The sequence below is a fragment of the Elgaria multicarinata genome, chromosome 20, assembly GCF_023053635.1.
Source record: "Elgaria multicarinata webbii isolate HBS135686 ecotype San Diego chromosome 20, rElgMul1.1.pri, whole genome shotgun sequence".
Taxonomy (NCBI): Eukaryota; Metazoa; Chordata; class Lepidosauria; order Squamata; family Anguidae; genus Elgaria; species Elgaria multicarinata.
This window is the reverse complement of record NC_086190.1, coordinates 1,915,924-1,938,694: the sequence shown is the minus strand read 5'-3', so window position 1 is coordinate 1,938,694 and position 22,771 is coordinate 1,915,924. Positions and strand designations below refer to the sequence as shown.

General features: G+C 55.1%; 2 protein-coding genes across 2 annotated transcripts in view; one reads left to right on the top strand and one right to left on the bottom strand.

Moving 5' to 3' along the window:
• The first annotated feature begins 2,064 nt into the window (after nt 1–2,064).
• PHF13 (PHD finger protein 13) lies at nt 2,065–7,531 on the top strand. Its single transcript, XM_063145496.1, has 4 exons — nt 2,065–2,127; nt 3,003–3,104; nt 4,177–4,723; nt 5,702–7,531. Exons 1-4 carry the CDS (start codon nt 2,074–2,076, stop codon nt 5,926–5,928), a joined length of 930 nt encoding a protein of 309 aa, XP_063001566.1. The 5' UTR covers nt 2,065–2,073; the 3' UTR covers nt 5,929–7,531.
• Nucleotides 7,532–10,537: 3,006 nt separating this feature from the next.
• The window catches only part of DNAJC11 (DnaJ heat shock protein family (Hsp40) member C11), a 68,841-nt gene continuing 56,607 nt past the window's right edge, over nt 10,538–22,771 (bottom strand). Inside the window, exons 7-16 of the mRNA XM_063145495.1 lie at nt 22,196–22,269; nt 19,890–20,079; nt 17,991–18,076; nt 17,536–17,652; nt 16,101–16,256; nt 15,568–15,637; nt 14,611–14,668; nt 13,348–13,490; nt 12,950–13,079; nt 10,538–12,332 (exon numbers count right to left, since the gene is read on the bottom strand). Of these exons, the coding sequence (XP_063001565.1) occupies nt 12,307–12,332; nt 12,950–13,079; nt 13,348–13,490; nt 14,611–14,668; nt 15,568–15,637; nt 16,101–16,256; nt 17,536–17,652; nt 17,991–18,076; nt 19,890–20,079; nt 22,196–22,269 (1,050 nt within the window). The 3' untranslated portion in view covers nt 10,538–12,306. The remainder of the gene's footprint in view (nt 12,333–12,949; nt 13,080–13,347; nt 13,491–14,610; nt 14,669–15,567; nt 15,638–16,100; nt 16,257–17,535; nt 17,653–17,990; nt 18,077–19,889; nt 20,080–22,195; nt 22,270–22,771) is intronic.

Genomic DNA, 22,771 nt, shown 5'->3' with positions numbered 1-22,771 from the left:
CCTGAACTTGTTGAATGAAAGGGCGAGGGTGAAAATCCATCCGTAGCTGCTCCAGCTGCACAATTTCAGTAGGGTTTGCAAGTCGGGTCACATACCCCACACAAGACCCTTTGAATGCCCCATGTCTTGAGGTGGGAGCATTGGTCATGCTGGCTAAGAATAATTTACTCGGCCGTTTTCCAATCATACCAAAATGCATGATGTATTCCTGTCTTGTGTTTGTCGTTGTTATAAATGACATGCACGCTCCTCTCCCCTGCGATAAAAATATGGCTTTGAAGGAAAGAAATTAAGCATCGCCCGAATCTTCTTTTCTAGCCTGTACCAAGCTCAGAGAGGGACGTGTGGCAGCAGTGAGTGAGGACAGCAACAATAATAAAAGCCAAAACATTTTTTGGGAACTTTTATGACAACCATAAAGTTTAAATCTTCTGTCGCTTCTCCAGGCTCGTCACATCCCCTGACTCGCCTGCAAGCGTTCCTTAGAATCCTTTCTTTGGCCACGAGCAGCTCATATAGAATGGCCCCTCCTTCAATGGGATCTGCTAGGATCTCAGCGGGTCAAAAAGTCCCAGGGCAGCCTATGGAGTGGCACCTGCAATGCCCCATCCAGGCCTGGAAAACTGCCCAATGGCATTCCTCAAAGGATTGGATGGGCGTCACAAGACAGAAATGAGTCAAAGAACATTGGGCGACCGGTTTCTCCATATTCTGAGCAGCAAACTGGAATGGATCCTGGCTCTTTGCCCAATAGATGCCACTTAGAATCCTTCAGTCTTCTAAAAAAAGGCTGCTATTTTAATTATTTGTGCATCGCCCAGGAAATGGAAGCAACGTCACCAACACACCATCAGCAGCGTAGGCTACATTGCTCAATTAAAGAAATCTAAGTTGATTAATCCTATGAGTTTTAGTTGATCAATCCATACATTTGCTTGTGAGTAAATGTAATTGTTCTGAAACCAGAAGCAAATGTTCTTTGTTTAAATAGAGGATGTATATAACAGATGTGTTTATTTTGGCTTATTAAAAATATTTTAACCTACCTTTCAGCTTAGGATCTTATGGTGGTATACAAGAAGCATAAAAAGCAAAATATGCAACAATACAATAAAACCGTGAAACCAAGGCCACATCTAGACCTAAGGTTTATCCTGGGATCATCCAGGGTTCGCCCCTGCCTGAACACTGGATCCCCTGTGTGTCACCTAGATGAACAGGTTTGACCCCTGGACGATCCAGGGATAAACCTTAGGTCTAGCTATGGCCCAGATGACCATTAAATAAGTTTTAATTTAGTGCTGAAATGACAAAAGCAGGTTGAAGTTCAGTACCAAAAGCTGCCTGCCTGCTCGGTGACTATTTAAAGCCTGCTCTACATCCCACTGGGTGTCAGGGCGTTTGGAGAAGCGCAGCCTGGTCCTCTACATCAGCCTTCCTCAACCTGGAGCGCTCCAGATGTGGAGCGTCCCAGGTTGAGGAAGGCTGCTCTACATGTTTACTCCCAAGTAACTGTCTGGGCAAAGGATAGGGGCCTCAAGAGCCTTTCAACTTGTCATGTGTGCAACGCAGGGGCCCAAGGGCGCTTTTGGCCCCGAGTTCCGCTGAAAAACAAACGCAGCCAAGTTTCCAGTCCTCAGGAATAAACCTGAACCCACGATGGGGAACATTTTTTTCTTTTTCCCTTTCGAGGGCTGCGGGGTTAATGTGTTGGCGCGGGATCACAGCACCCATCGTCCCACAGGCAGCAGGGTCCTCAGCTGTTTTGAAGACTACGAGTCCCAGCATGCCCTGCGCATAGAAGGGGCGGGGCGGCCCTTCCCCCGCGGTGTCGTCACCGGGCCTTCCTCGCCCCCCTCCGTCTAGTCCTGCGTGTGACGCGCGTCGAAGGTGACGCAGGTGCCTGACGCGCGGCGAAAGACTACGACTCCCGGCGTGCGTGGCGAGCGACGCATGCGCAGCAGGGGCAGGAGGCGGAGGCTCCGCCCGGGCAGGCAGGGGGCGGGGCTACAACTCCTCCCCCCTCCCTCCAAGTTGCCGGTACCGGGAGAGGCGTCGCCGCTGCTGTTCGCCATGGATCCGGACTCCTGCGCCTCCCCGCCGCCTGCGCCGCCGCCGCTCCCCGAGGTGAGCAGCAGCCCCCTGCCCAGGCTGACACGGGGGAGGGGGAGAGAGACCCCCTCCCCACATATGTGGCCCCACCATCATGGGGAAGAAGGAGGAGGAGGAGGGGAGCCCCCCTCTACATCCCCCCCCCCAGCCCCAGAAAGACACTCTGCAAGGACCCCTCCCCCGCCCCTCTTTTGGGGGCTGCCTAACTTAAGAGTGGGTGGGTGGTTGGGGGCTCTTGGGAGTATGCCGGGGGGGGACACTATGTGTGTGTGTGTGTTGGGGGGTCCATGCCTGAGGCAGACGGGGCGGGGACGGGGGCAGAATCGTGGCTGCTCCTGCCCCCTTCACCTTTCAACCCCCCTCCCCCAAGGAGGACCCTCCTACCCCCCCCCTCCTCCTTTCTTTGGGGTGGGGGCGAGGGTGCCCCCTTCCCTTCCCTTCGCCACCCAGGGCCAGCTTGGAGCCGGGCGCCTCCCTCTTGCCCAGTAGCAATTGCAAAGCACCTTTGTGCAGCCCCCCCCCCTCTAAAAACACACACCAGGCTCTTCCCTTCCCTTCACCCCACCCCCAGACTTGCCTCTAGAAGTGCCCTTCCTCCCCTCCCCACCCCTCACCCCGCCTGGCGATCGCCCACTTACTGTGCCCCGGGTGCCGGGAAAAAGGGTGGGCGGCAGCAGCAGCAGCAGCCACAATTTGGGGGAAGGGGGGGTCAGGGTGGAACTCTCCCCAATGCCCGCCCCTCTCTCCCTCCCACCCCACCCTGGGCTGTTGAGAGACCCCCCCTTTTAGTAAGCCCCCCCGCCTTGGATGTCAAAGGGGCCCCTCCCCCCCCCGCCGACGCCCCTGGCAGTGCCGAGAGCCTCCATGGCTGCCTTTCTCCCCCCACGCAGGATTTCCCTCCGGGCTCCAAGAGATGCCGGACCGTGGAGGACTTCAACAAGTTCTGCACCTTCGTCTTGGCCTACGCCGGATACATCCCGTACCCGCAGGAGGTACGGACCCGGGGCTCGGGGTGGGTGGGTACAGCAGCCTCCTCCAACCCGGTGCCCTCCAGATGCCTGGGACTGCAACTCCCAGGATTCCCAGCCAGCATTGCTGCTCAAGGATGCCGTGAATCCTGGGAGTTGCAGTCCCAGGCATCTCCGGAGGGCACCAGGTTGGGGGAGGCTGCTGCAGGAGGAGAAGAGAGAGCCGTCCCAAGATGCCGAGGGTGCATAGTCTCCGCAAAGTCTTCCTGGGAATCAGGGCCCTGCAGCTGCCTGCTCTGGATGTGGTGGGTGGGTGGGAGCTGTGGTGGGGGTGGGGAGCACTTGTGACAGAAGCAACCCGAGCCATGGAAGGTACCAGCTTCTGTTCTCAAGTGGCCTTTTTATAAAGCTTAAGGAGGATTGGATGGAGCGTGTTCTTAGGGAGGAAAGGGTAGAGTGTGTGTGTGTGTCACTTCTGCTCTGTTCACAATGAAATGTCCAAAGTGTCTAATAAAAAGACATGTATAAAATGAGCAGGTGCAATTAAAATAATAATTTGATGAATTATCAAATTCTTCACACAGCGCAGAGTTAAACTCTGGAACTCACTACCACAAGATGTTGTGATGGCCACCGATTTGGATGGCTTTTAAAGGGGTTTGGAGGAGAAGGCTATCATGCCCTGATCATAGAATAGCAGAGTTGGACGGGACCTACAAGGCCATCAAGTCCAACCCCTTGCTCAATGCAGGAATCCACACTCCAGTATCCAAGACAGTAAGCCTGTATACACTAGTTGCTGGGGTACATGGGTAGGAGGGTGCTGTTGGTCCCTGTGTGAACAGAGTGCTGGGCTAGATGGACCCTTGGTCTGATCCAACATCAGGGCTCTTCTCGTGTGCTTCTGTTCTTACTCCAGACAGTGGGCTGGAAGCATATTTAGCCCCACGTATAAGTGACCCAGCTCACGAGTGGGTAGGCTCCACAAAGCAGTGGGAAAGACCTACGCCATTTTTGAGCAGTCAGGCATGGGCGGGAGGGTGCTGTTGCACCATGTCCTGCTTCGCGGGTCCCTGAATTTTTGGTTTCTTGACAGGACTCCTCCCTGTGGAGCAGCCCCAGCCCCCCAAACAGCACCGGTGGCACCGTGGACAGTGACAGTGGGGAGCCCCGTTTCAGGGACATCCCTGCCGCCCTCTCCCTGTCCGGGAAGCCTCGGAAGAGCTTCAGTCAGCTGAAGCATGGGAAGTCGTACTCCTCCATCTACCAGTGGGCGAGACCCAACAGCTTCCTGGCGGACAGGGAGAAGATCCGGAAGAAGAGGAAGCTGATGAGGAGGGAGGCACCGCTGCTTGCCCCGGAGGCAGAGTTCAGGGGCGAGTTGATGCAGCGCGGAGAGGAGGAACCTTACACGGAGGCGCCCATGAGCCCCTCTTCCGAAGGTGACGGGCAGTCTTCGACAGGGCGCTGTTCCGCCTGGGACTCGGACACCCCGTCCAACGCCTCAGACATGCCTGCGGTCCCGGACGAAGAGGGCCCGGCCCAGACGGTGGGCAAGCGAACCATCATCCGGCAGGGCAAGCAGGTGGTGTTCCGGGACGAAGACGGCAGCGCAGACGACGAAGACATCATGGTGGATTCAGGTATGCGCAGAATCTCTGAAACCAGCCGGGGTTGTTTTGTTTCTGCCTCCCCCAACCTGAGCTTAGAATTATAGAATCACAGAATAGCAGAGTTGGAACGGGCCTACAAGGCCATCGAGTCCAACCCCCTGCTCAAGGCAGGAATCCACCCTAAAGCATCCCTGACAGGTGGTTGTCCAGCTGCCTCTTGAAGGCCTCTAGTGTAGGAGAGCCCACAACCTCCCTAGGTAACCGATTCCATTGTCGTACTGCTCTAACAGTCAGGACGTTTTTCCTGACGTCCCGCCGGAATCTGGCTTCCTGTCACTTGAGCCCATTAGTCCGTATCTTGCACTCTGGGAGGATCGAGAAGAGATCCTGGCCTTCCTCTGTGTGACAACCTTTCAAGTATTGGAAGAATGCTATCCTGTCTCCCCTCCATCTTCTCTTCTCCAGGCTAAACATGCCCAGTTCTTTCAGCCTCTCTTCCTAGGGCTTTGTTTCCAGACCCCTGATCATCCTGGTTGCCCTCCTCTGAACACGCTCCAACTTGTCTGCGTCCTTCTCCAGATGTGTTGGACTGCATCTCCCAGCCAGCTGGCTGGGGGATTCTGGGAGATGCAGTCCAACACATCTGGAGAAGCCCAGGTTGGGGGAGGCTGCTTTTATTAACGGGAGCCTTTGGGTGTATAATAACTTAAAAACCCACAACAACAGTACAGTGAAGTCAAGATGGTGACGTGATTTAGTTGAAGACCGCTTTCCTGCTTCGGACCGTGTGCTTGAACCGGTGGCGCGAACCACCGAGGCCAGCCTTCCCCACAGCTACCCTTCCGACGGGGTGGGCTGCGATCCCACCCAGCCGAAGGACCCCAGGTTGGGGAAGGCTGACCCGGCTCCAGAGAGGGAGCAGCCCCTCCCCCACGAGTGGCGAGCGACCCAACCGCCTCATGCCCCTCCTAACGCGGCTGCCTTTCCTGCCCCTCGTTCGTTCCCCAGATGACGACTCGTGGGAGCTGGTGACCTGCTTCTGCCTGAAGCCCTTCGCCGGCCGGCCCATGATTGAATGCAGCGAGTGCCACACCTGGATCCACCTCTCCTGTGCCAAGATCCGCAAGTCCAATGTGCCCGAGATCTACGTCTGCCAGAAGTGCCGGGACTCCAAGTTCGACATCCGCCGCTCCAACCGCTCCCGGATGGGCTCGCGACGGCGCTTCCTGGACTAGCGGACAGGACCTCCCTGGAGAGCGTGGGATGCAAGCGGACGGGCCCTGCGAAGCGAGGGACTCCGGTCGCAGGACTGCTGTTGCGGGGGCTTCCTCTCCGGCGAGGGCTCGGTGCGCGGCGCGCGGCAAGGCGCACCGGTGTTCTTGACGACCTGAACCGTGGCTGGAGAAAGAACCGACACGGTGCCCCAGAGCGAGCCAGGAAAGGCAGGACTAGGCTAGAGAGAGGCCTATACTGCATCTCTCTCTCTCTCCCCCGTTCTCTGCTCTTACCCCTGCACAGACCTATCAAGGGATTCCCTGGGAGATGGAACAGGGAATAGCCAGGTTGCATTTCCATGCTGACGTCAAGGCAGGTCTGGGGTCGATCCAAGGGATGTGAGGAAGAGGGGAGCCTGACCCACCCACTGGCTTGGGGGCAGTAGAGGGTGTCCCCTTTCTCCTGATTGCTTCTCCAGAAGCCGTCTTCTGGAGCAGGGCCATTCAGGGGAGGATGCCATCCCCTTGTGCTGGCAAGGAGAGGGGAGGCTCAGCCGTCCTGGCCTGTTTCTGTCGGCTTGAGGTTATTCGAAAGATTTCAGTGGTCCTCAGTTTTGGACTTGCCTCCTGCTCTGATAGGCTGGGTTTGGAGTATGGCAAAGATGCATCGAACATCCGTTGAGCTCATGGAAGTGTGGGCAGGGCTCAGGAAGGGTCACTGGTGAACTAGGATTGGGGGGATGCAGAATCTGGGGCTTGATGAGCTCTGTGGGTCGTAGCCTTGGGGTTGCTTCCTTCGCAGGGGCGCAGGGCACTGACACAAGGTCTTGCTCCCGAGAGAGACGCTTCCCCTGTGGCTTGCAAGTGCGTCCGAGCTGTCCGGCAGGCAAGGGGAGGAAGGAATAGCGAAATTGCTCGGCCCAACCCACCGTACTTAGCAGGGACCACGGTGGTCCACATCACAGCCAGAATCTCAGTGCGGTGGGCGTTCCCTGTGGACATGGAAGGAAAGAGAGTGCGGGGTCTCTCAAGATGGACAGGAGGAACGGAGGGGTGTCAAGTCAGGAAGGGGTTAGAAAATCCCAATCCCCACCCCCTGCTGCCAATCACTTATGAATAGGTTAGGTAGCATATCCTTTATCGTGGTCTCCTGATGTTGTGATGCTAAGACTTTGCCCTCTTGCACAAGGCCTGTAGGGAGATCTCCTATTTCCCAGTGCAGAAAATTAATGCAGGCTTGGTATCCGGTTCCTGTGTAGGGAACGCCCTGGGATGCTGCTGTGGTCGCTCTCTGTGGCCCAAATCTCTGGAAAGAGCTGTACGAGAGACCTGGGGCTACTACTTGGTCATATCTGCAAAGCAGCCAAGTCCCTGGGGGGCTGCTACCTGCACCTCTGGTGTGCCTGCCAGGGAAGACGGTTCCTATTTATTTCAACTCCCAGGACCTCATTTCAATTCTTCTTGTTCTGTTTTGCCACGCCAAGTGGTGTCCGGTAAGCCAAATGAATTGGGAGTTTCAGGAGAAGAATAAATATCTGCATGTCTGCATACCATTCAGTTGGAGAGCTTTAAGGTGCGTTGTTGTTTTTTAATTAAAAATATTTGCTTTATGGGATGAGGTTTCTGGTCTGTCTTCTATTCTAGAGGGGGGGGAAAGATAAAATTCAGTGTCTGGGTGGCCAAGCTGTGGCACAGGTGGGCTGGGCAGGGGCAGAAGCCTTTCCAGACCTGCGGAAAAGTAGGAACAAGAACCTAAAGCACAGGGAGAGACAGCGAGGGCTGCACATGTACCGGGGGGATTCTCAAAAACGGCACACGCACACACATTGGCACTTTGGACGGAGCTTGCAGTACGATTGCAACAACAACAAAAAAGGACTCTGCTTCCTGAGTTTGAAGGAGCAACTCTTGTGTTAATGTCAACACTATTCAAAATAAAATGCAGTGTTTGTTTATTTTGTCTTCCCCTTGCTATGCTTGAAGGGTTGCTTATGCTCACTTTCGGGGCAGCAGAGCACTGGTTTTGCACGCAGAAGGCTGTGGCAGCCTCTCCGCTAAAATGCATCTCCCACGGCCTGGGAAAGCCCCCCGTCTCGGCTGGAGACCCTGCCATTCGGATCAGCTGCTCCTGAGCTTGATGGACCAGCAGCCTGGCTCAGTCACACGTAGCTTCGTATGTCCCTGATGAAGTCACGTATCGAGGGAAGTCGGTTCAGTGCTAGGAAAAGCTCCCACAACGGGGAGTCTCCCAGGAGAGCCGCCTTCCAGCTTGCCAGGGAAAAGCCGAGAGGTTGTAGCTGGGCACCCCCTGCTCAGAGCTGCCCTTCTGCCCCAGAGTGGCCCACTGGCCTTCGGCAAGCGCCTCCAGCCTCGGCCCCACCCACAAGCCTGGGAATGACATTGTCTCACCTGATGGGGCTGTTGTAATGAGAGCAAATGGAGAATATTGGTGAAGAACCGCGAAGGCTTTAAAGAAAGGACAATCTGAATGCTAAAGTGAGATGCTGTTAGCATCTGCAACATGGAGATCATGCATGCAAAGGTTTGAGGTGGGTGGGAGGCTGCTTTTCTTGCCTGGGAAGGAGCAGCCAGAGTGTGTGTACCCCAGCCTCCTGCAACCCCAGGTAGGTTGGACTGCAATTCCCATGGGTTGCAGTCCAACACATCTGGAGGCCATCAGGTTGGGGAAGATGCTCAGCTTCCTCCAAGATGCCTGGAAGAAGAGAGACGATGTGCAGCAAAACCTCACAGGAGGCAGAACCGGCCGTGGGGGGTGGAGACTGGCAGCGCCAGAGTCACATGCAAGGGATCACTTCCAGGCCGAAGGGCAACACTCCCGTGGCCGCCATCTTGTTTGAGGGCACTGCCCATCTCAGAGCAGATGTGGGGATTTTCAGCCAGAGCCTCTCAAGGATGCAGCTGCTAACAAAACCTCCCTTCCTCAACCTGGAGCCCTCCAGATGTCTTGGACTGCAACTCCTGGGCATGATAGGAATTGCAGCCCAACAAATCTGCAGGGCACCAGTTTGGGGAAGGCTGAACTGAAGAGACAGTGATGAATGCAAAGAAATGGGGCAGAGCCCCAGAGAGAGGGGAGGCAAGGAGTGCTCCCCACACCTTGCACATGATGCTCCTGACCTGTCCTGCAGGTGGCAGTGTTCGCATGGGAACCAGAAGAGGGCTGTGTGCAACTCTCATCTTTTCCCCCTAGCTCTATGCCTCGGTACGCTTCCTTCCAAGAGGTATAAAACAGCCCCTCACTTCCGGCTCTCAGAGCTCCTACCTACGTGGAGTAATAGATGCAGAAGTGTAGAGAAATCCATGCAACAAACATGAACCCTCACAAAAGGGAAAAAAATGTCTGTCCTCTCTTTCCCCCCTCCACTCTGCAGCCCCCACCCCATTTCCACCCAAATCAGCTCGAGATTTGGGCAGGGGGGGGAAGGCAGCAGCTTTGCAACAGCATTGAAGGGGGTGAGGGGGAGCAGGCGGGCGACGCAGTTATCATGTCTCCCCACTGCTCCATTTACAGAAACCTCTGCTGCATCAAAGAGCCTTCCAGCAGCGGATGAACACGACTAGATTCAGCCCTGATCCCATATAGTTATAAATTGCTTAATCGATGTATTTTCATGAGCCACCTTGTAGATTTTTTTTTTAAAAAACGGCAGAATATGAAGGTGTTTGTTTTTTTAAGAGATGGAGTTTAAAGAATGGAGTTTGGGTAGAAGGGATGGATCCAGAAAGCAACGCTTGTAAGAGGCCGAACAAAACAACTAGTCTGCAAATGGGAAGCTGCGTGGCTCCCCTTCATTCCACCCACTTCCTCTCTGGGGAACGGTTCATAGAAACGGAGTGGAGCTGGAAGGGGCCTCTAAGGCTCCACGCAGAGATCCGCCCTAAAGGATCCCTGACAGACGGCTCTCCAGCTGCCTCTCATGTGGGAGAGCCCACCACCTCCCTAGGCCATGGGTTCCATTGTCGTACTGCTCTAACAGTCAGGAAGTTTTTCCTGATGTCCAGCTGGAATCTGGCTTCCTTTAACTTGAGCCTGTTATTCCGTGTCCTGCACTCTGGGAGGATCGAGAAGAGATCCTGGCCCTCCTCTGTGTGACAACCTTTCAAGTATTTGAAGAGCGCTATCATGCCTCCCCTCAGCCTTCTTTTCTCCAGGCTAAACAGGCCCAGTTCTTTCAATCTCTCTTCATAGGGCTTTGTTTCCAGACCCCTGATCATCCTGGTTGCCCTCCTTTGAACACGCTCCAGCTTTTCTGCATCCTTCTTGAATTGTGGAGCCCAGAACTGGATGCAATACTCAAGATGAGGCCTAACCAGGGCCGAATAGAGGGGAACCACGACTTCGCGCGATTTGGAAGTGGTACTTCTATTAATGCAGCCCAAAATAGCATTTACCTTTTTTTGCAGCCACATCACATTGTTGACTGTAACAAGACTGGAGGGAGCTGCCATCTTCCCAAAGGAACAGGTCCAGTGGTCCTGGCTATACACGAAGACTGGAGTGTGTCTCCTCACTTCTCACAGACTTTAACACACAGAGACCCCCCCAAAAGATCTCTGGGTAGCCCCTCCTTAGCAGAGATTCGCTCAGTTCTTACACAGAACGCCACCCTTCAAGAAAGTGGGTCATTTTATTGTCCTTAGGTGTTACAGGAGAAAACTGAGGCTCTGACCTCATCAGCGGCTCATGCACTTTGCAAGGTTCCTGTCCACACAAGGCGACGGGGAGAAGAGCACAGACTCGGCACTTGGGGCTGGGTTCAAAAAGCGGCAGGATCAATGCGGTTAGTCTGGGTTCAATAGACGCCCTAAACAAGTTGGGCCTCTGCTGACTCCTCGCTCTTTTCCACCCTCATTCCAGCTTGGCTCCGGTTCCCAAAGAGGCCAGGAGGGGTTACACATTTGGGAAACAAACTCGCTGCTTTTCAGAAGGGATTATTGTTAGAATGACCATACGGTGTTAGGCTTATTCCATCAGATTTGAAGGAAGTTGGGATGATCCACTTACAGGAAAAGAAAGAGGGTGCCTGTGTGCGTCGTGCATCAACACGAACAAGATGCTTTGTTGATAGTGAACTGAGGAAATGGGCCTGACTCAGTGGCAACGTGAGAAGAAAAGAATTGTTACGCAAAAGGACAAGGGAACAAGCACCTGATTTCGAGGAGGAGGAGGGCGGGGGGGGATGGACGGTGCGGCTGGCGAGAGTCCAGGCATCTCAGAATCTGCGATCCTTTGACTCTGGGCAAAGGCTACTGAATCTCAGTTAGTGAGGGGGGCAGGGGGGGGACACACAGTCTCTGGCCCCAAATGACAATAGAACAGCAGCTACACGAAAGGAGCGAGTGTTTGGGTGTGGGGGTGTTTCAAGGGTTTTCAGTTGCTGCAAGGGTTGTCTTGGGATACGTGGGGAATCTTGCCTAAAAGGCAAAGGAAGACGCTCCCAAGCTGACCAAGGGCAGACCTGCCTCCTTTTGCATGCAGACCCGTAGGCTACTGCTGCCGCCAAGGACACAAGCTGAGTACTGGCATTCCTGCAGCTGCTACCGCTTTGCATGGCACAACAGCAGCTCAGCTGGGAGGGAGATCCATGCAAACATCAAACGCTTCTCCCGCAAAGGGCCCCGGTGAGCTCTTTCCTCCGGTTTGGCACCCTGGGCTGTGGGTGGACCCCGCTCTCTTCAAGCGTTTTGCACCTGGAAACTTTTGTGGCTCCTTTCTTTCACTGTTTCCTGAGGTTCTCACCCTGCTTGGGATAGGGACAACCCAGCAGGGACACCCTCCGTAGCCAATGCAGACACACACCCTTCATTGGCATTATCAGCTGCGGAAGAGATTACGATTGGGAAGGTTCACAGGTTAAAATAAATGCTTACAGCTGAACCTCCAAAGTGCTTTTTGATTTTGGAACAGACGGGCGCGCCACGTTCTCTGCATCGCTGAGGTGCAACGGGGTCTGGGAGGTGGCCGTGAACCCTCCACCCGGGGCATTCTTCAGCGGAAGCGGCCCCACGCGCCGCAAGAAGGAGAGGGCACCTCCTGCTGCACCGTTCCCTTCTTGCCCCCCAAAACGCCCCTGGGCTGGCGATGGTGGTTCTGCCGCTCTCCCCCGCCGGGCCCAGGCGAGGGGCAGGCGAGAAAAGGCCAGCATGTTCAGCTGCCCGGGCCGAGCCACGATCCCAGGCGGTGGCCACGGTCTTGTCAAAGCAGTTTCCTCTCATTTTGTCCCACAACATCATTGGTGTAAAACCACCTTCTGTGCACGTCATAAAGTAAGTAGTGTCTCCGTCAGGCTGAAGACGAATCGGATCCAGGGAGGAAGGAAGGGCGGCTCGCTTCCTGCTGCCACAGAACCCCGCGCCGGCCACGCTTCCCCCGCCAGACTAGCTGTCCGTGTCAATCCGGTGAGCTGTTGTGGGGAGAGAAAGAACAAGGCAGGCGCCCTTGGTTCAGAAGGGTTGAGACGGAGGCCAATGTGCAGGAGAGCCTTGAAGGACGTAGGTGCAAAGGCACCCCTTCGACAGGCAAGGGCGGGTCGGTGGCTCATCTAGGAGGTTTCTCCGTTCCTCCAGCCCCTGCTCACGGATGCAGGGGCCTCCACAGAGCCAGGCCTTTTCAAAACCACCCAAGTATTCCCATTCCCCAATAGGGACTCAGATTTGGTTCCCGCGTCTCAAGTGGCTGGGAAAACCTTCCCCCCACAGAGCGCAGAGAGCCGTCAGCGGCCCCCGGAGGAAATGGGCGAATGATCTGATTGCGCAGACGGCAGGTTTGGGCATGTCTCCCGTCCCACAAAATGGTGGAACTTTCCGCCAATCCTACGCAGCAGCGCTTCACCCGACGGGGGGAAACTGTGGCAGGATGTTCCCAAATTAAAATCATGAAATGAAAATGAACGCGGCAGACAACTGCTTGACTGCTGTAACCAAACAGTGGAATGGACCGATGGTGGGATGTGTAGGGGGAGGGGGTAACATGCCCCCATTGCTTTAGCTCTGGGGCAGCTCGCCAGACTTCGCTACTCACATTGCTTTGGTATCCGGAGGGCCTCGTTGTCGGAGGACATCACTTGATGCAGAACTCCGCGGAACTGGTAGAGCACTTTGAGGCTCTTCTCTTCCCCGACACAAGGGTCGTAGAAGCCAGGCAGGCCGGCCTGAAAAACAGAAGCGGAGGCCGGCTGAATCAAAGGCGGAACGGGACAAACGTCCGCATTGGAAATGGGGAACCGCACTCCGGTACTCCGGTGTGGAAATCCTGCTTATGAATTCTTAAGCAGGGCAGTGTCCCCACCCACGCAACATCACAGGAGGCCAAGGGAGGGTTTCCACACCCCACTTCTCAAAGTGCAAATCTCTCCTGAAGGCCGCACAGCAAAGCCGGCTCCCTCGCCCCGGAACTCCCCAGCCTGGGGACACCCTTACCTTGGACGCTTCTGTGAGGATGAGCTTGGAGTCCTTCACTAGGCACTGCAGGGGCACAGTCACATCAATGACCTTCACCTTCTCGTTCCTCCGGCTCTGGTCGTTGACAAACTTCCCGTACCAGGCGTTCACCACAATCAGGCCTGCGTCGCAACAAAGAGGAGCCCCAGGTGGCTAAAATGCTCGGGGAAATGCCTGCCCCTAACCTCAAACGGACAGGAATGCAGCTGGCCCACCGCAAGCAAAGCTGCAGAAGAACCAGTCTCACTGTGAATGCCACATCCGGCACGAAGAGAGGCAGCCGGCCCTGATGAACTGCGCACCTCTCCGCTTAGGACACATCGTTCTGCTCGTGATCCGGAGGAGTAAAGAATTCTGCTGGGAACTAGAGCGCTGGAAATCCAGCTCGGCCTTCCTGTTCCCCCCTCTCCAAGATTTGATCTATTTTTCCGCCCTTAGAGCTAGAAACTTGAGACTCTCAGGACTAATTGGGTGGGAGACCAATGGCTGGCTGCAGGATTATTTATGGGAGTTTTAGTCCACACAGACCGGCCGCATTGGCTCTCCAGAGTTTCAGCCTGGGGTCTTTCATTCCCAACTCTACCTGGCAATGCTGCTGGGTGGTGGCTGAACCCAGGAACTTCTGCTTTTTATTTATTTCATTTCTATACTATCTAATAGCTGAATCTCTCCGGGCAATGATTAAAACCATAAAATATGATAAAACTACAATGTAAAAGTTTAAAAGTACCGTGTGAAATAAAAGTAATAATGAAACAGAACCTAGCAGCAGTGCAGAGAATTAAAATATGGTAACAGAAACTGAAATGCCTGGGGAAATTAAAATGCCTGGCACCAAAAAGAGCACAACACAGGCGCCACGTAAGGCTTTGGGAAGCTTATTCCGCAGCTGGGGTGCCACAACAGAAAAGGCCCTCTTCGTAAGGTATCCACCTCACTTCCTTTGGCGGGGGGTCTCCCAGAGAAGGACCCCTGAAGACAGTCTTAGGGGATGGGCAGGTGTGTATGCAAAGCAGGGCCTCTCCCATGCAGCTACAGCTCCTGCCCTACACAGGTGGGATATGCTGGCAGTGGCCCCACCTCAGGGCCAGGATCTCTAAAGCAAGCGTTCCACTTCAATTCAGCGCTTCCTGTTCTGTGTGGATGATCAAAGTACCATCAGCACAAACAGGTAACCCAGTGGCATTTAGGAACCCCTCATTCCCTGCAAGGAGCAAGAGAAAGAAAACCAGCAGCCCTCACCCATCTTGGCTTCTTCAGCCTCAATGATCCTCCGGACAGATTCCTGCATCAGCCGCACCTATGGAAAGGGACCAAACAGAATTCAGCATCAAAAGACTCTGCTACTCAAAAGACACGGAAGGAAAGTGAGAGCGAAGCCGAAAGGAGCAACCCTGGAAAGAAGAGACGACAAAAGGGGCCTCTATTCCCATTCATAACCTCAGCAACTGCCATAGGCACTGGTCATAGGACAGACCCCACGTGGGAATGTTTTAGAGACATCCCCTCTACAAGTAAAAAAGGACAGACGCGTGAAAGGCATACAGTGTGACGAAGAGATGCAGGGGCTGCCTGTAGGGATGAAAGAACGGTGTAAATATTACTTTATTTACTTGTAAATTAACATGGTTTAGTGATGAGATTTGCACTATTCTTTAGAAGACGTATCAAGAGAAAATCTGACTTAACTCCTAGATTTAAAACGCCTTGATTTAAAATCAATCCACCCTGGATGCAAAACATCAAAATAAATGCTTTGGACCTGGGACATGCATGGCTCTATCACAGAGTCATGACCCCAGCCCAAAATACACACATACACACAATCCTCAGTAAAGGCAGGAGACCTGACAGGTAAACCAGATTTGATCAGAAAAATAAAATCAACCAAATACTTTAAAAACCCGAAGAAGATAGCCAAAGGAAATATCTAAATTTCCAGGGGAGTACATGATGCATAAGACTCACGAGGAAGAGACAGGAAGCCGCCATGTCTATGCTCGGATTCTAGAACTGATTGGGTCTGAAGGGAAGAAAAACCCTTGAGGTGAAGCCAGTTAGGGCAAGGTAAGACCCAGGAGGATGAGCACGGAGGGCAGGAACCACATTCTCCAGGAGCAAGTGAGAGAGGAAGGAAGGAAGGAAGGAAGGAAGGAAGGAAGGAAGGAAGGAAGGAAAGAAAGAAGAGAAAGGACTTACTGCAGCCTCCGCTTCCTGCTTCTTCTGCAAAGTGTCGCTGGCCGAGCTCTCCCGTTGCTTCTCCAAGTCTCTAATGCAAGAGAACAGGCTGGCACTGAATTTCTGGGCAGCTGCCCCTCCCTCCCTCCCTCCCTCCCCCGTTCCTGAACCCCTGGATCATGAACCCCAAGTGTGGCGTTGGTGGAGGCAGCCTGGCTGTGAGCCGCTGAAGCTGCCAAAGCCAAGACAGAGATCTCACTCACCAAGCACAACCCGCCCTGGGGAAAATCTTCTGCCCAATGAAATGAGTGTGTTTTGCCTAGTTTTGATGGGAGCTGTGCAGGAGAACTTCCCAATGGTAGATTGTCCCCCAACAGGTCTCATTTGTCTCCCTCCCTCCCCTGGTATTCAGAGAGATTTTGCGTTTGGGCCTAGGGGGCTCTGCGTAGGCATTAGAGTAGACCTCTCGTCCGTGAGGGGCATGTGCCCTGAGAATCGGCTCCTTCTCTCCCTCTCCCTCTCCCTCTGGGCGTTGTTGGCCGTGGGGCACTCACTTCTCCTTCTGTGCCCGGAGATAGGGCCGGATGATGAGCCTGTGCATGGCGAAGTAGATGACCAGAGGCCCTGCCGTGGCGTAGAAGACGGCGCTGGGCAGCAGCTGGTCCGTCAAGTGGATGGGGAAGAAGTACGTCTGGCTGGCCCTGTTCAGCCTGGAACACAGGAGGAGGAGGAGATGGAGGAAGAGGAGAGTGTTTGGCAGGGCAGAGCAGTTGGCTGGGAACACACACACACAACCGGCAGAAGGTCCCCAGGAGGGGAACGCGGATCTAGAGCCTTCCAGACGCCTTGGACTTCAACTCCAGCTCGCAGGGCCCACTGGGCAGGAATGCTGGGGGTTGTGGTCCAAAACATCCAGAGGGCAGCCAGGTAAGGGAAAGCCAGCCGAGAGGAAGACAGGCTTCTTGGTCCCCTGCCCTGCTCCTCGGGAGGGCAACGCGCTTCCCTTCTGCTGCCAGGCAGGGAGGGACGTCTCCCCGGCAGGAGAGGCAAGGGTCCCCCTGACAGCATGGGCAGGTGTGCAGACAGCTCTCTAAGGGCAAGAGCAGCCTGTGAGCCCCACCACCCCCACGGCACACAGCACAGCATACAAGATGCTCCGTGGGTCCGCCCTCAAGGCAAGCGATGCTCTTTCAGCTGCGGGGGAAGGGAGGGAGGGAGGAGGAGAGAAACAGGACGCACACGCCCCCCCCCTTCCCCGGCTGGCTGATCTTTGGGCTTTTGCAGGGAGTTCCGCTGCGTCCCAGAGCCCTCTGCTGGCAAAGCCTAAACATGCACAAGTTCCGACAGAGTCCCCTGGGAAGGCGGCGTCACCGGCCCTGCCGCTTGGCTGCTAGGCGAACGCGGCGCTTCCTGCAGCACTGGGGCTCACGGGGAGCGAGATCCATGCCCCCTGCTCCCATTTACAGGGCCAGCCTCTGTTGGGGAAAAGGGATGCACGCTTCCGAGTGCTGGAGAACAGCCTTTCCCAAACCGGCACCCTGCGGTTGTCTTGTACTATAATCCCCATGTTCCCCCAGCCAGCATGGCTATTGGCTGGGGGATGCTGGGAGATGAAGTCTCACACATCTGCAGGGCAGAGTCCTTTTCCTGTTGTGCCCACTGGCTTCCGTTTTGGGAGGCCCTTGTGCACGGCGCTCTCAGAGACGCTGGCCTCTGCCTCCTCCTCGCCGCTGGCCACTCTTCTTCTCGTCCCAACCCAGGCAGCTTCTCTGCTTCCCTCACGCAGGGCAGGGAGCGATGATGAAGAGGACCAGTGGCAGGGCCAGGAGGCTTCAGAGGTCGGCAGCGGGCCTCACGCTGAGCAATGGGGCCTTGGGCAGGTGCCTGCCAGCCCCAGCCCCAGCCCCAGCGCCTCCCGTTCCGCTCAAGGCCTTGCCTGACCTGCACCTGAGCCCTGTGGCCTTCGTTAGGGCGGGATTGCGAACTCACTTGATTTTCAGAGAGACCCCCTGGGGGACGCCGACGCTGACGGTGGCTCCGAGGACGCTGTGCCGAGAGATCTTCCGCTCTGCACCGTATTCCACAATGGTCCCAAAAAAGCCAGCCCTGGAGAAGGAGGATATGGACACCGTCAGCGGAGGGCAGGCCTGGCCTCTCCGGACTCCTGATTCAGGGTGGTGCTCGTGGTCACGCTGTGTGTTGACCCAACCCATTTCAACACCATGGGCAGCTTCTCGCTGCCCTCAAAGCAGCTGGAGGAAGGCGGCACCTGGCCCAGCTGCTGTGCCACCACCCTTCCCTCTGAGGAAGGTCCCGGAACAGCTGCTTTAGAACGGCGCCATCTTGCCCGTGCACAGGATCACGCTCAGCACCCACTGCCATCCCGCACCCCGGGATTTAATCCTCGTTGCACGTTCAAGAACAGCGCTTCAGCTCAGACTCACTTGAGCGATCCTTTCACCCGCGTCTGATCCTCATCCTGGAACTTGTGCTGGTAACTGACCATCATGAAGGAGTGAGGGATGCCCAGCTGCAAAGACACAGAGGGGGAGGGGTGGGTCAACCAACCAACCAACCAACCAACCACCGATTCTGGTTTTCTCTCTCCCTCTTTGTACCTTAGACCAGCCCCCCCCCCCAACCTAGCGCCTTCCAGATGCATTGGACTGCAACTCCCAGAATTCCTAGCCAGCACGGCCAGAGGCTGGGAATTCTGGGAGTTGCAGTCCAACGCATCTGGAAGGCACTCTGTTGGAGAAGGCTGCCTTAGACACCTTGACAGTAGATACACGATGGACAGGAGGCGGCGGCACAGCTTCAAGTAACGGAGCTATGGGTCTCCGCCACTGAACGTGGCCACCAGCACCAACTTCAACGGCTTCAAAAGGGGATGGACAAAACCGTACGGAGGAAGAGGAGTTTCACTCGCTACCCCAGCTGTGTGGAACCTCCGTGTTCAGGGGCAGCCGTGCAATCATGGCTAATGGCCACGGTCAGGAACAGAACGCCCCATGAGGTAGAATCCTCAGGACAGGGCGGAGCAAAAGAGCCTGCCATTTTAACTTGTTTTAAGGTAATTGTTTTTGCGGTTTTAACTTGTTTTAAATGTTCATCATGGTTTCTTTTTCCTAGGTGTAGAACTTGGCATTTATCCCTATTAAATTTCATTCTGTTGTTTTCAGCCCAGCACTCCAGCCTATCAAGATCACTTTGAAGTTTGTTTCTGTCTTCCAGGGTATTAGCTATCCCACCCAATTTTGTGTCATCTGCCAACTTGATCAGCGTTCCCTGCACCTCCTTGTCCAATCATTAATAAAAATGTTGACTGAGCCCTGCGGTACCCCACTCGTTGCTGCTCCCCAGTTTGATAAGGTTCCATTGATAAGTACTCTTTGAATCCGATTCTGTAGCCAAATGTGAATCCACCTAATAGTTGTTCCATTTAGCCCACTTTTAGCTAGTTTGTTAATCAGAATGTCATGTGGTACTTTGTCAAAAGCTTTGCTGAAGTCAAGATATATGACGTCCACAGCATTCCCACAGTCCACAAGGGAGGTTATCCTATCAAAAAATGAGATCAAATTAGTCTGACAGGATTTGTTCCTGACAAATCCATGCTGGCTTCTAGTAATCACTGCATTGTTTTCAAGGTCCTGACAGATGGCCTTCTTTATAATCTGCTCCAGAATTTTCCCAGGGATGGATGTCAGACTGACCGTAGTTCCCGGGTTCCTCCCAGGTCCAATTCCTTCAGCCTCTTTGGTCAACCAGATGCCTGCGAAAGAGTTCCGCATGCAGGGCTTGAAGGACATGACCGCCCCTTTGCTCTTGCTCTCGGTGGCATAAAAACTTTGGACGTGGGAGATTCCATATATCCATCATGGCTAACAGCCCCTCACCCCCTTTTAAAGCCACCTAAACCAGTGGCCGTCACTGCATGCTGTGGCAGAAAATTCTGTCCGGTAATGATGCATTGGATGAAGCGGTATGTTCTCTGGTCTGTCGTGAATCTACCGCTGGTCAGTGTTATAAACGCACACGAGTAAAAATGGATCCGTGTTGGTGCAAAATAAGAGGGCCGAACAGACACAGGAGGGTGTGTGTGTTTCCCTGACACCAGTGAAGGGATGCTGTTCTTTGGACGTCCAACGCCCCGGCCTCTCTCCAGCCCTTCCCCACCCAAGGAAGCCACAGACTGGACACCAAGGGCAGAAAGGTGACTTCCTGATCGAATCGATCCCACATCTCTTGAAAAGCTCTCCGGATTACTGGCACGGCGGAGTCGCGAGCAATGCCCACCCCTCAAACAGCAGAGCCCCGGAGCAACAGGGGCAGGGTCCCACCTGAAACGCCATCGTGAAGTGGCTGGTCTTGGTATCCCGGACAATACTCGTGTTCATGGCCGACTGAATGCCCCAGCGCCACTGCAAGTAGCCCATGGTGTTCTTGTCCAGGTTGCGCGCCAGGACGGTCGTAAGGCCTGGGCGGATCCCGCGGGAGGAGAACTGCAAGGCGCAATTCGTCGTAATGAAACTGCAAACGAGGCGAGAGCGTCAAGGTCCCGAGGACAGTCATTCTCGCAGACGTCCCCCCTCCCGCCTTCTTGCTTAGGGGCCTTGTGCCCCCCAGCCTCTTAAGTGCACACCCCTCCTCCCTCCCTGAAGGTCGGAGGAGCCTGAGGTATGGAACAGGCAGGCTGCCTCCCTGCTCCCTGTATCTACAGGACATAAACTCCCCTTCCTCCTGGGACACCTGTCGGGAGTTGAACGCGCAGGGGACAGGGGAGAATTGTCTTGCTTTTCCGGCAGCTGTTCTAACCCAGCGGTCTTCAACTGGTCCAGAGCCGAGACCCACCTCGGACTCCCGACCTGCAACACGGGACCCACTTTCACAATGGCCCAACATGGCGGCAACAGCTTTGCCTTGACCCAACTGGACTGATCTCACGACCCACCAGTTGAAGACCACTGTTCTAATCCCTGCCAGACTGTGATATGTGCCTGGAGCCCCACGTCAATAGCAGCTGCCCCGTTGTCTTCAGCGGGGAAATGCCCACATCACACCCGCCTCCACAGTTCTCTCGGGGGATGTGAGATGTTCACTCAGTGCGAAGGTCAGCCCCAGCCGAAGCTGGCTGCATTTAGCCACAGGCCAGCCACAGGGCGTGGCTAGGCTCATCCAACCCGAATGGCACCCAGGCGCAACCCAGCCCACCTCACATGCACATCAGCTTTGAGCGGGAGTGGGGGGGGGGATTGGCACACAGTCAACACCTGGTCTTTTCTGAGCATTTCTACCTGCAGTCCTCAAAAAGAGGTGGGGTAGGGGGCAGAGGCAGAGCTGAGACCCCACTAGGAAAGCGGGCAAAGGCCTTTGCTGGCCAATGCAGGGGGAAGTCCATTGCTCAGTGAAAAAACACATGCTTTGCATGCAGGAAGTGGCGGTTCAGCCCTGGATACCTCCAGGCAAAGGAGTCCCTGGAGAGCCACAGGCTGTCCTGGGAGGCTGGGCAGGATGGGCTGGTGGTGAGACTCCGCATCACGTGGCTGCAGGACAGCTGGGCCTCTCCCTTCGGCCATCAAGAACTGAATTTAACACGGTGCCAAAGTTGCAGCTTCCACAATATTTCTATTTCAGCCTTCTGGGGGTGAAAAGCACTTTTTAAAAACCCGTTTCGAAAGACAAACGTGTGCCTCTCTGCAAGAGGTGCGGAGCGAGAAGGAAACGCTGCTGCACAAAGATACCTGCGAAGGGGAACAGGCTCGCCACCTCCTGGCCACAGAGGGGCAGGGCACCCTAGGCAAGGAGGCACCGGCAGGCTCAAGAGGCCGGGCAACCATGGCGGGCCGACAGGAGAGGTGGGCAAAAGGGCAGGGTCTCCGGGTGTGCTGGACTTCAACTCCCAGAAACCCCTGCTGGCACGGCCAATGGGCAGGAACGCTGGGAGTTCCAGCATCAGGGCGCTTCTGAGGTTCTTAAAAACCGAAGCCAGGGGAACCCAGCTAGAATACGGAGGAAGAGAAACATGGGAAAGAAATTCAAGCACCCCTTTTTCTGACAGGACCCGGCAGTTGACTTGTAGCTACTACCTGGGTGGCCGCAGGCAACTGCTTGCCCATGGCCACGGGAAGAACGTCCCGGCCCGACTGACTCACTCGGAGGTGACGTGGTGGCCTCCAAGTTCAGAGCTCTTGCTGCATTTCCCGAGCTCGTGGGTTCAATCTCTACTTGGGACATTTCACTTCCAGGGGGATATGAATTATTAGATTTGTCCTCAGCCGTTCCCCGCCTCCCCCTCCAAGCCCACTGGAATGTCTGGAGAAAGTAAGACACTGCGGGAGAGACTCTGGCCAGTTCTTACATCGCCCCCCACTCCCAAGTGCGGGGCGGGGGCTTGTGGGAGGCTGCTGGGTCTCTGTCTCACCAGAGGGTCGGGGCTCTTGCAGGCCCATTGTTTAAGGTTACCTCCTGGAGGCAGCTGAAAAGGGCTTCTGGGCCGCAGGGCAATTCAGAACGGCTCAATGGATCAGCAAGACAATTCCCACGGGGCTCCCAGTGGGTCTGTTTCTCGAGGAATCGTTTCATGCAAAAGGTGATACGCAACCCCGTTCTTCCCAGGAGGTGCCGGGGCCCGTTCTTAAAGCCTCACCATCGTGATGTGAGATTCCGGAACACCTTTAGACCAAAGAGAGGGCCCTGAAGGTCTCCCGCTCCAAACTCCAGCTGCGCAAAGAGAAGACAAGCCACAGTTAGCAGGCAAGAGGCACGGCCTAACGCAGCATTACTCAATTAAGTTCAGCCCTGGCAGAAACGTCTGCCTTCCCACTCTTCACGTTTCCAGCGATGAACATCTGGACAAACCCAGGGCTTTTCTGCTCAGAGCACCCTTTGATGCCAGCTACTCACGCGCCTGGTTGGGCCAGGGAAAGAGCGGGTAACGTCTCCTCCCCTGGAAGGAGACCCTGAGGCATCCAGACCAGAAAATGAGCTGCACAGATAATACATGCCAGCTGCCATCACCGTGGCCAGGATGCTTCTCCCGTGGGCTACAGGGATTAAATGGCCCTGGGAGTGCATTTCTCCACTAGGGATGCCTGAGAAACAGATTCAAATGAGTTCGGATTTCTGTCAATGCAATCTGCGAATTCTGCAGCAGGCGGCCTTTTCCCGAGTCACACGGTCACTTTGGGGGGGGGGGGGTGAGAGGATTTACACAAATTTGCAC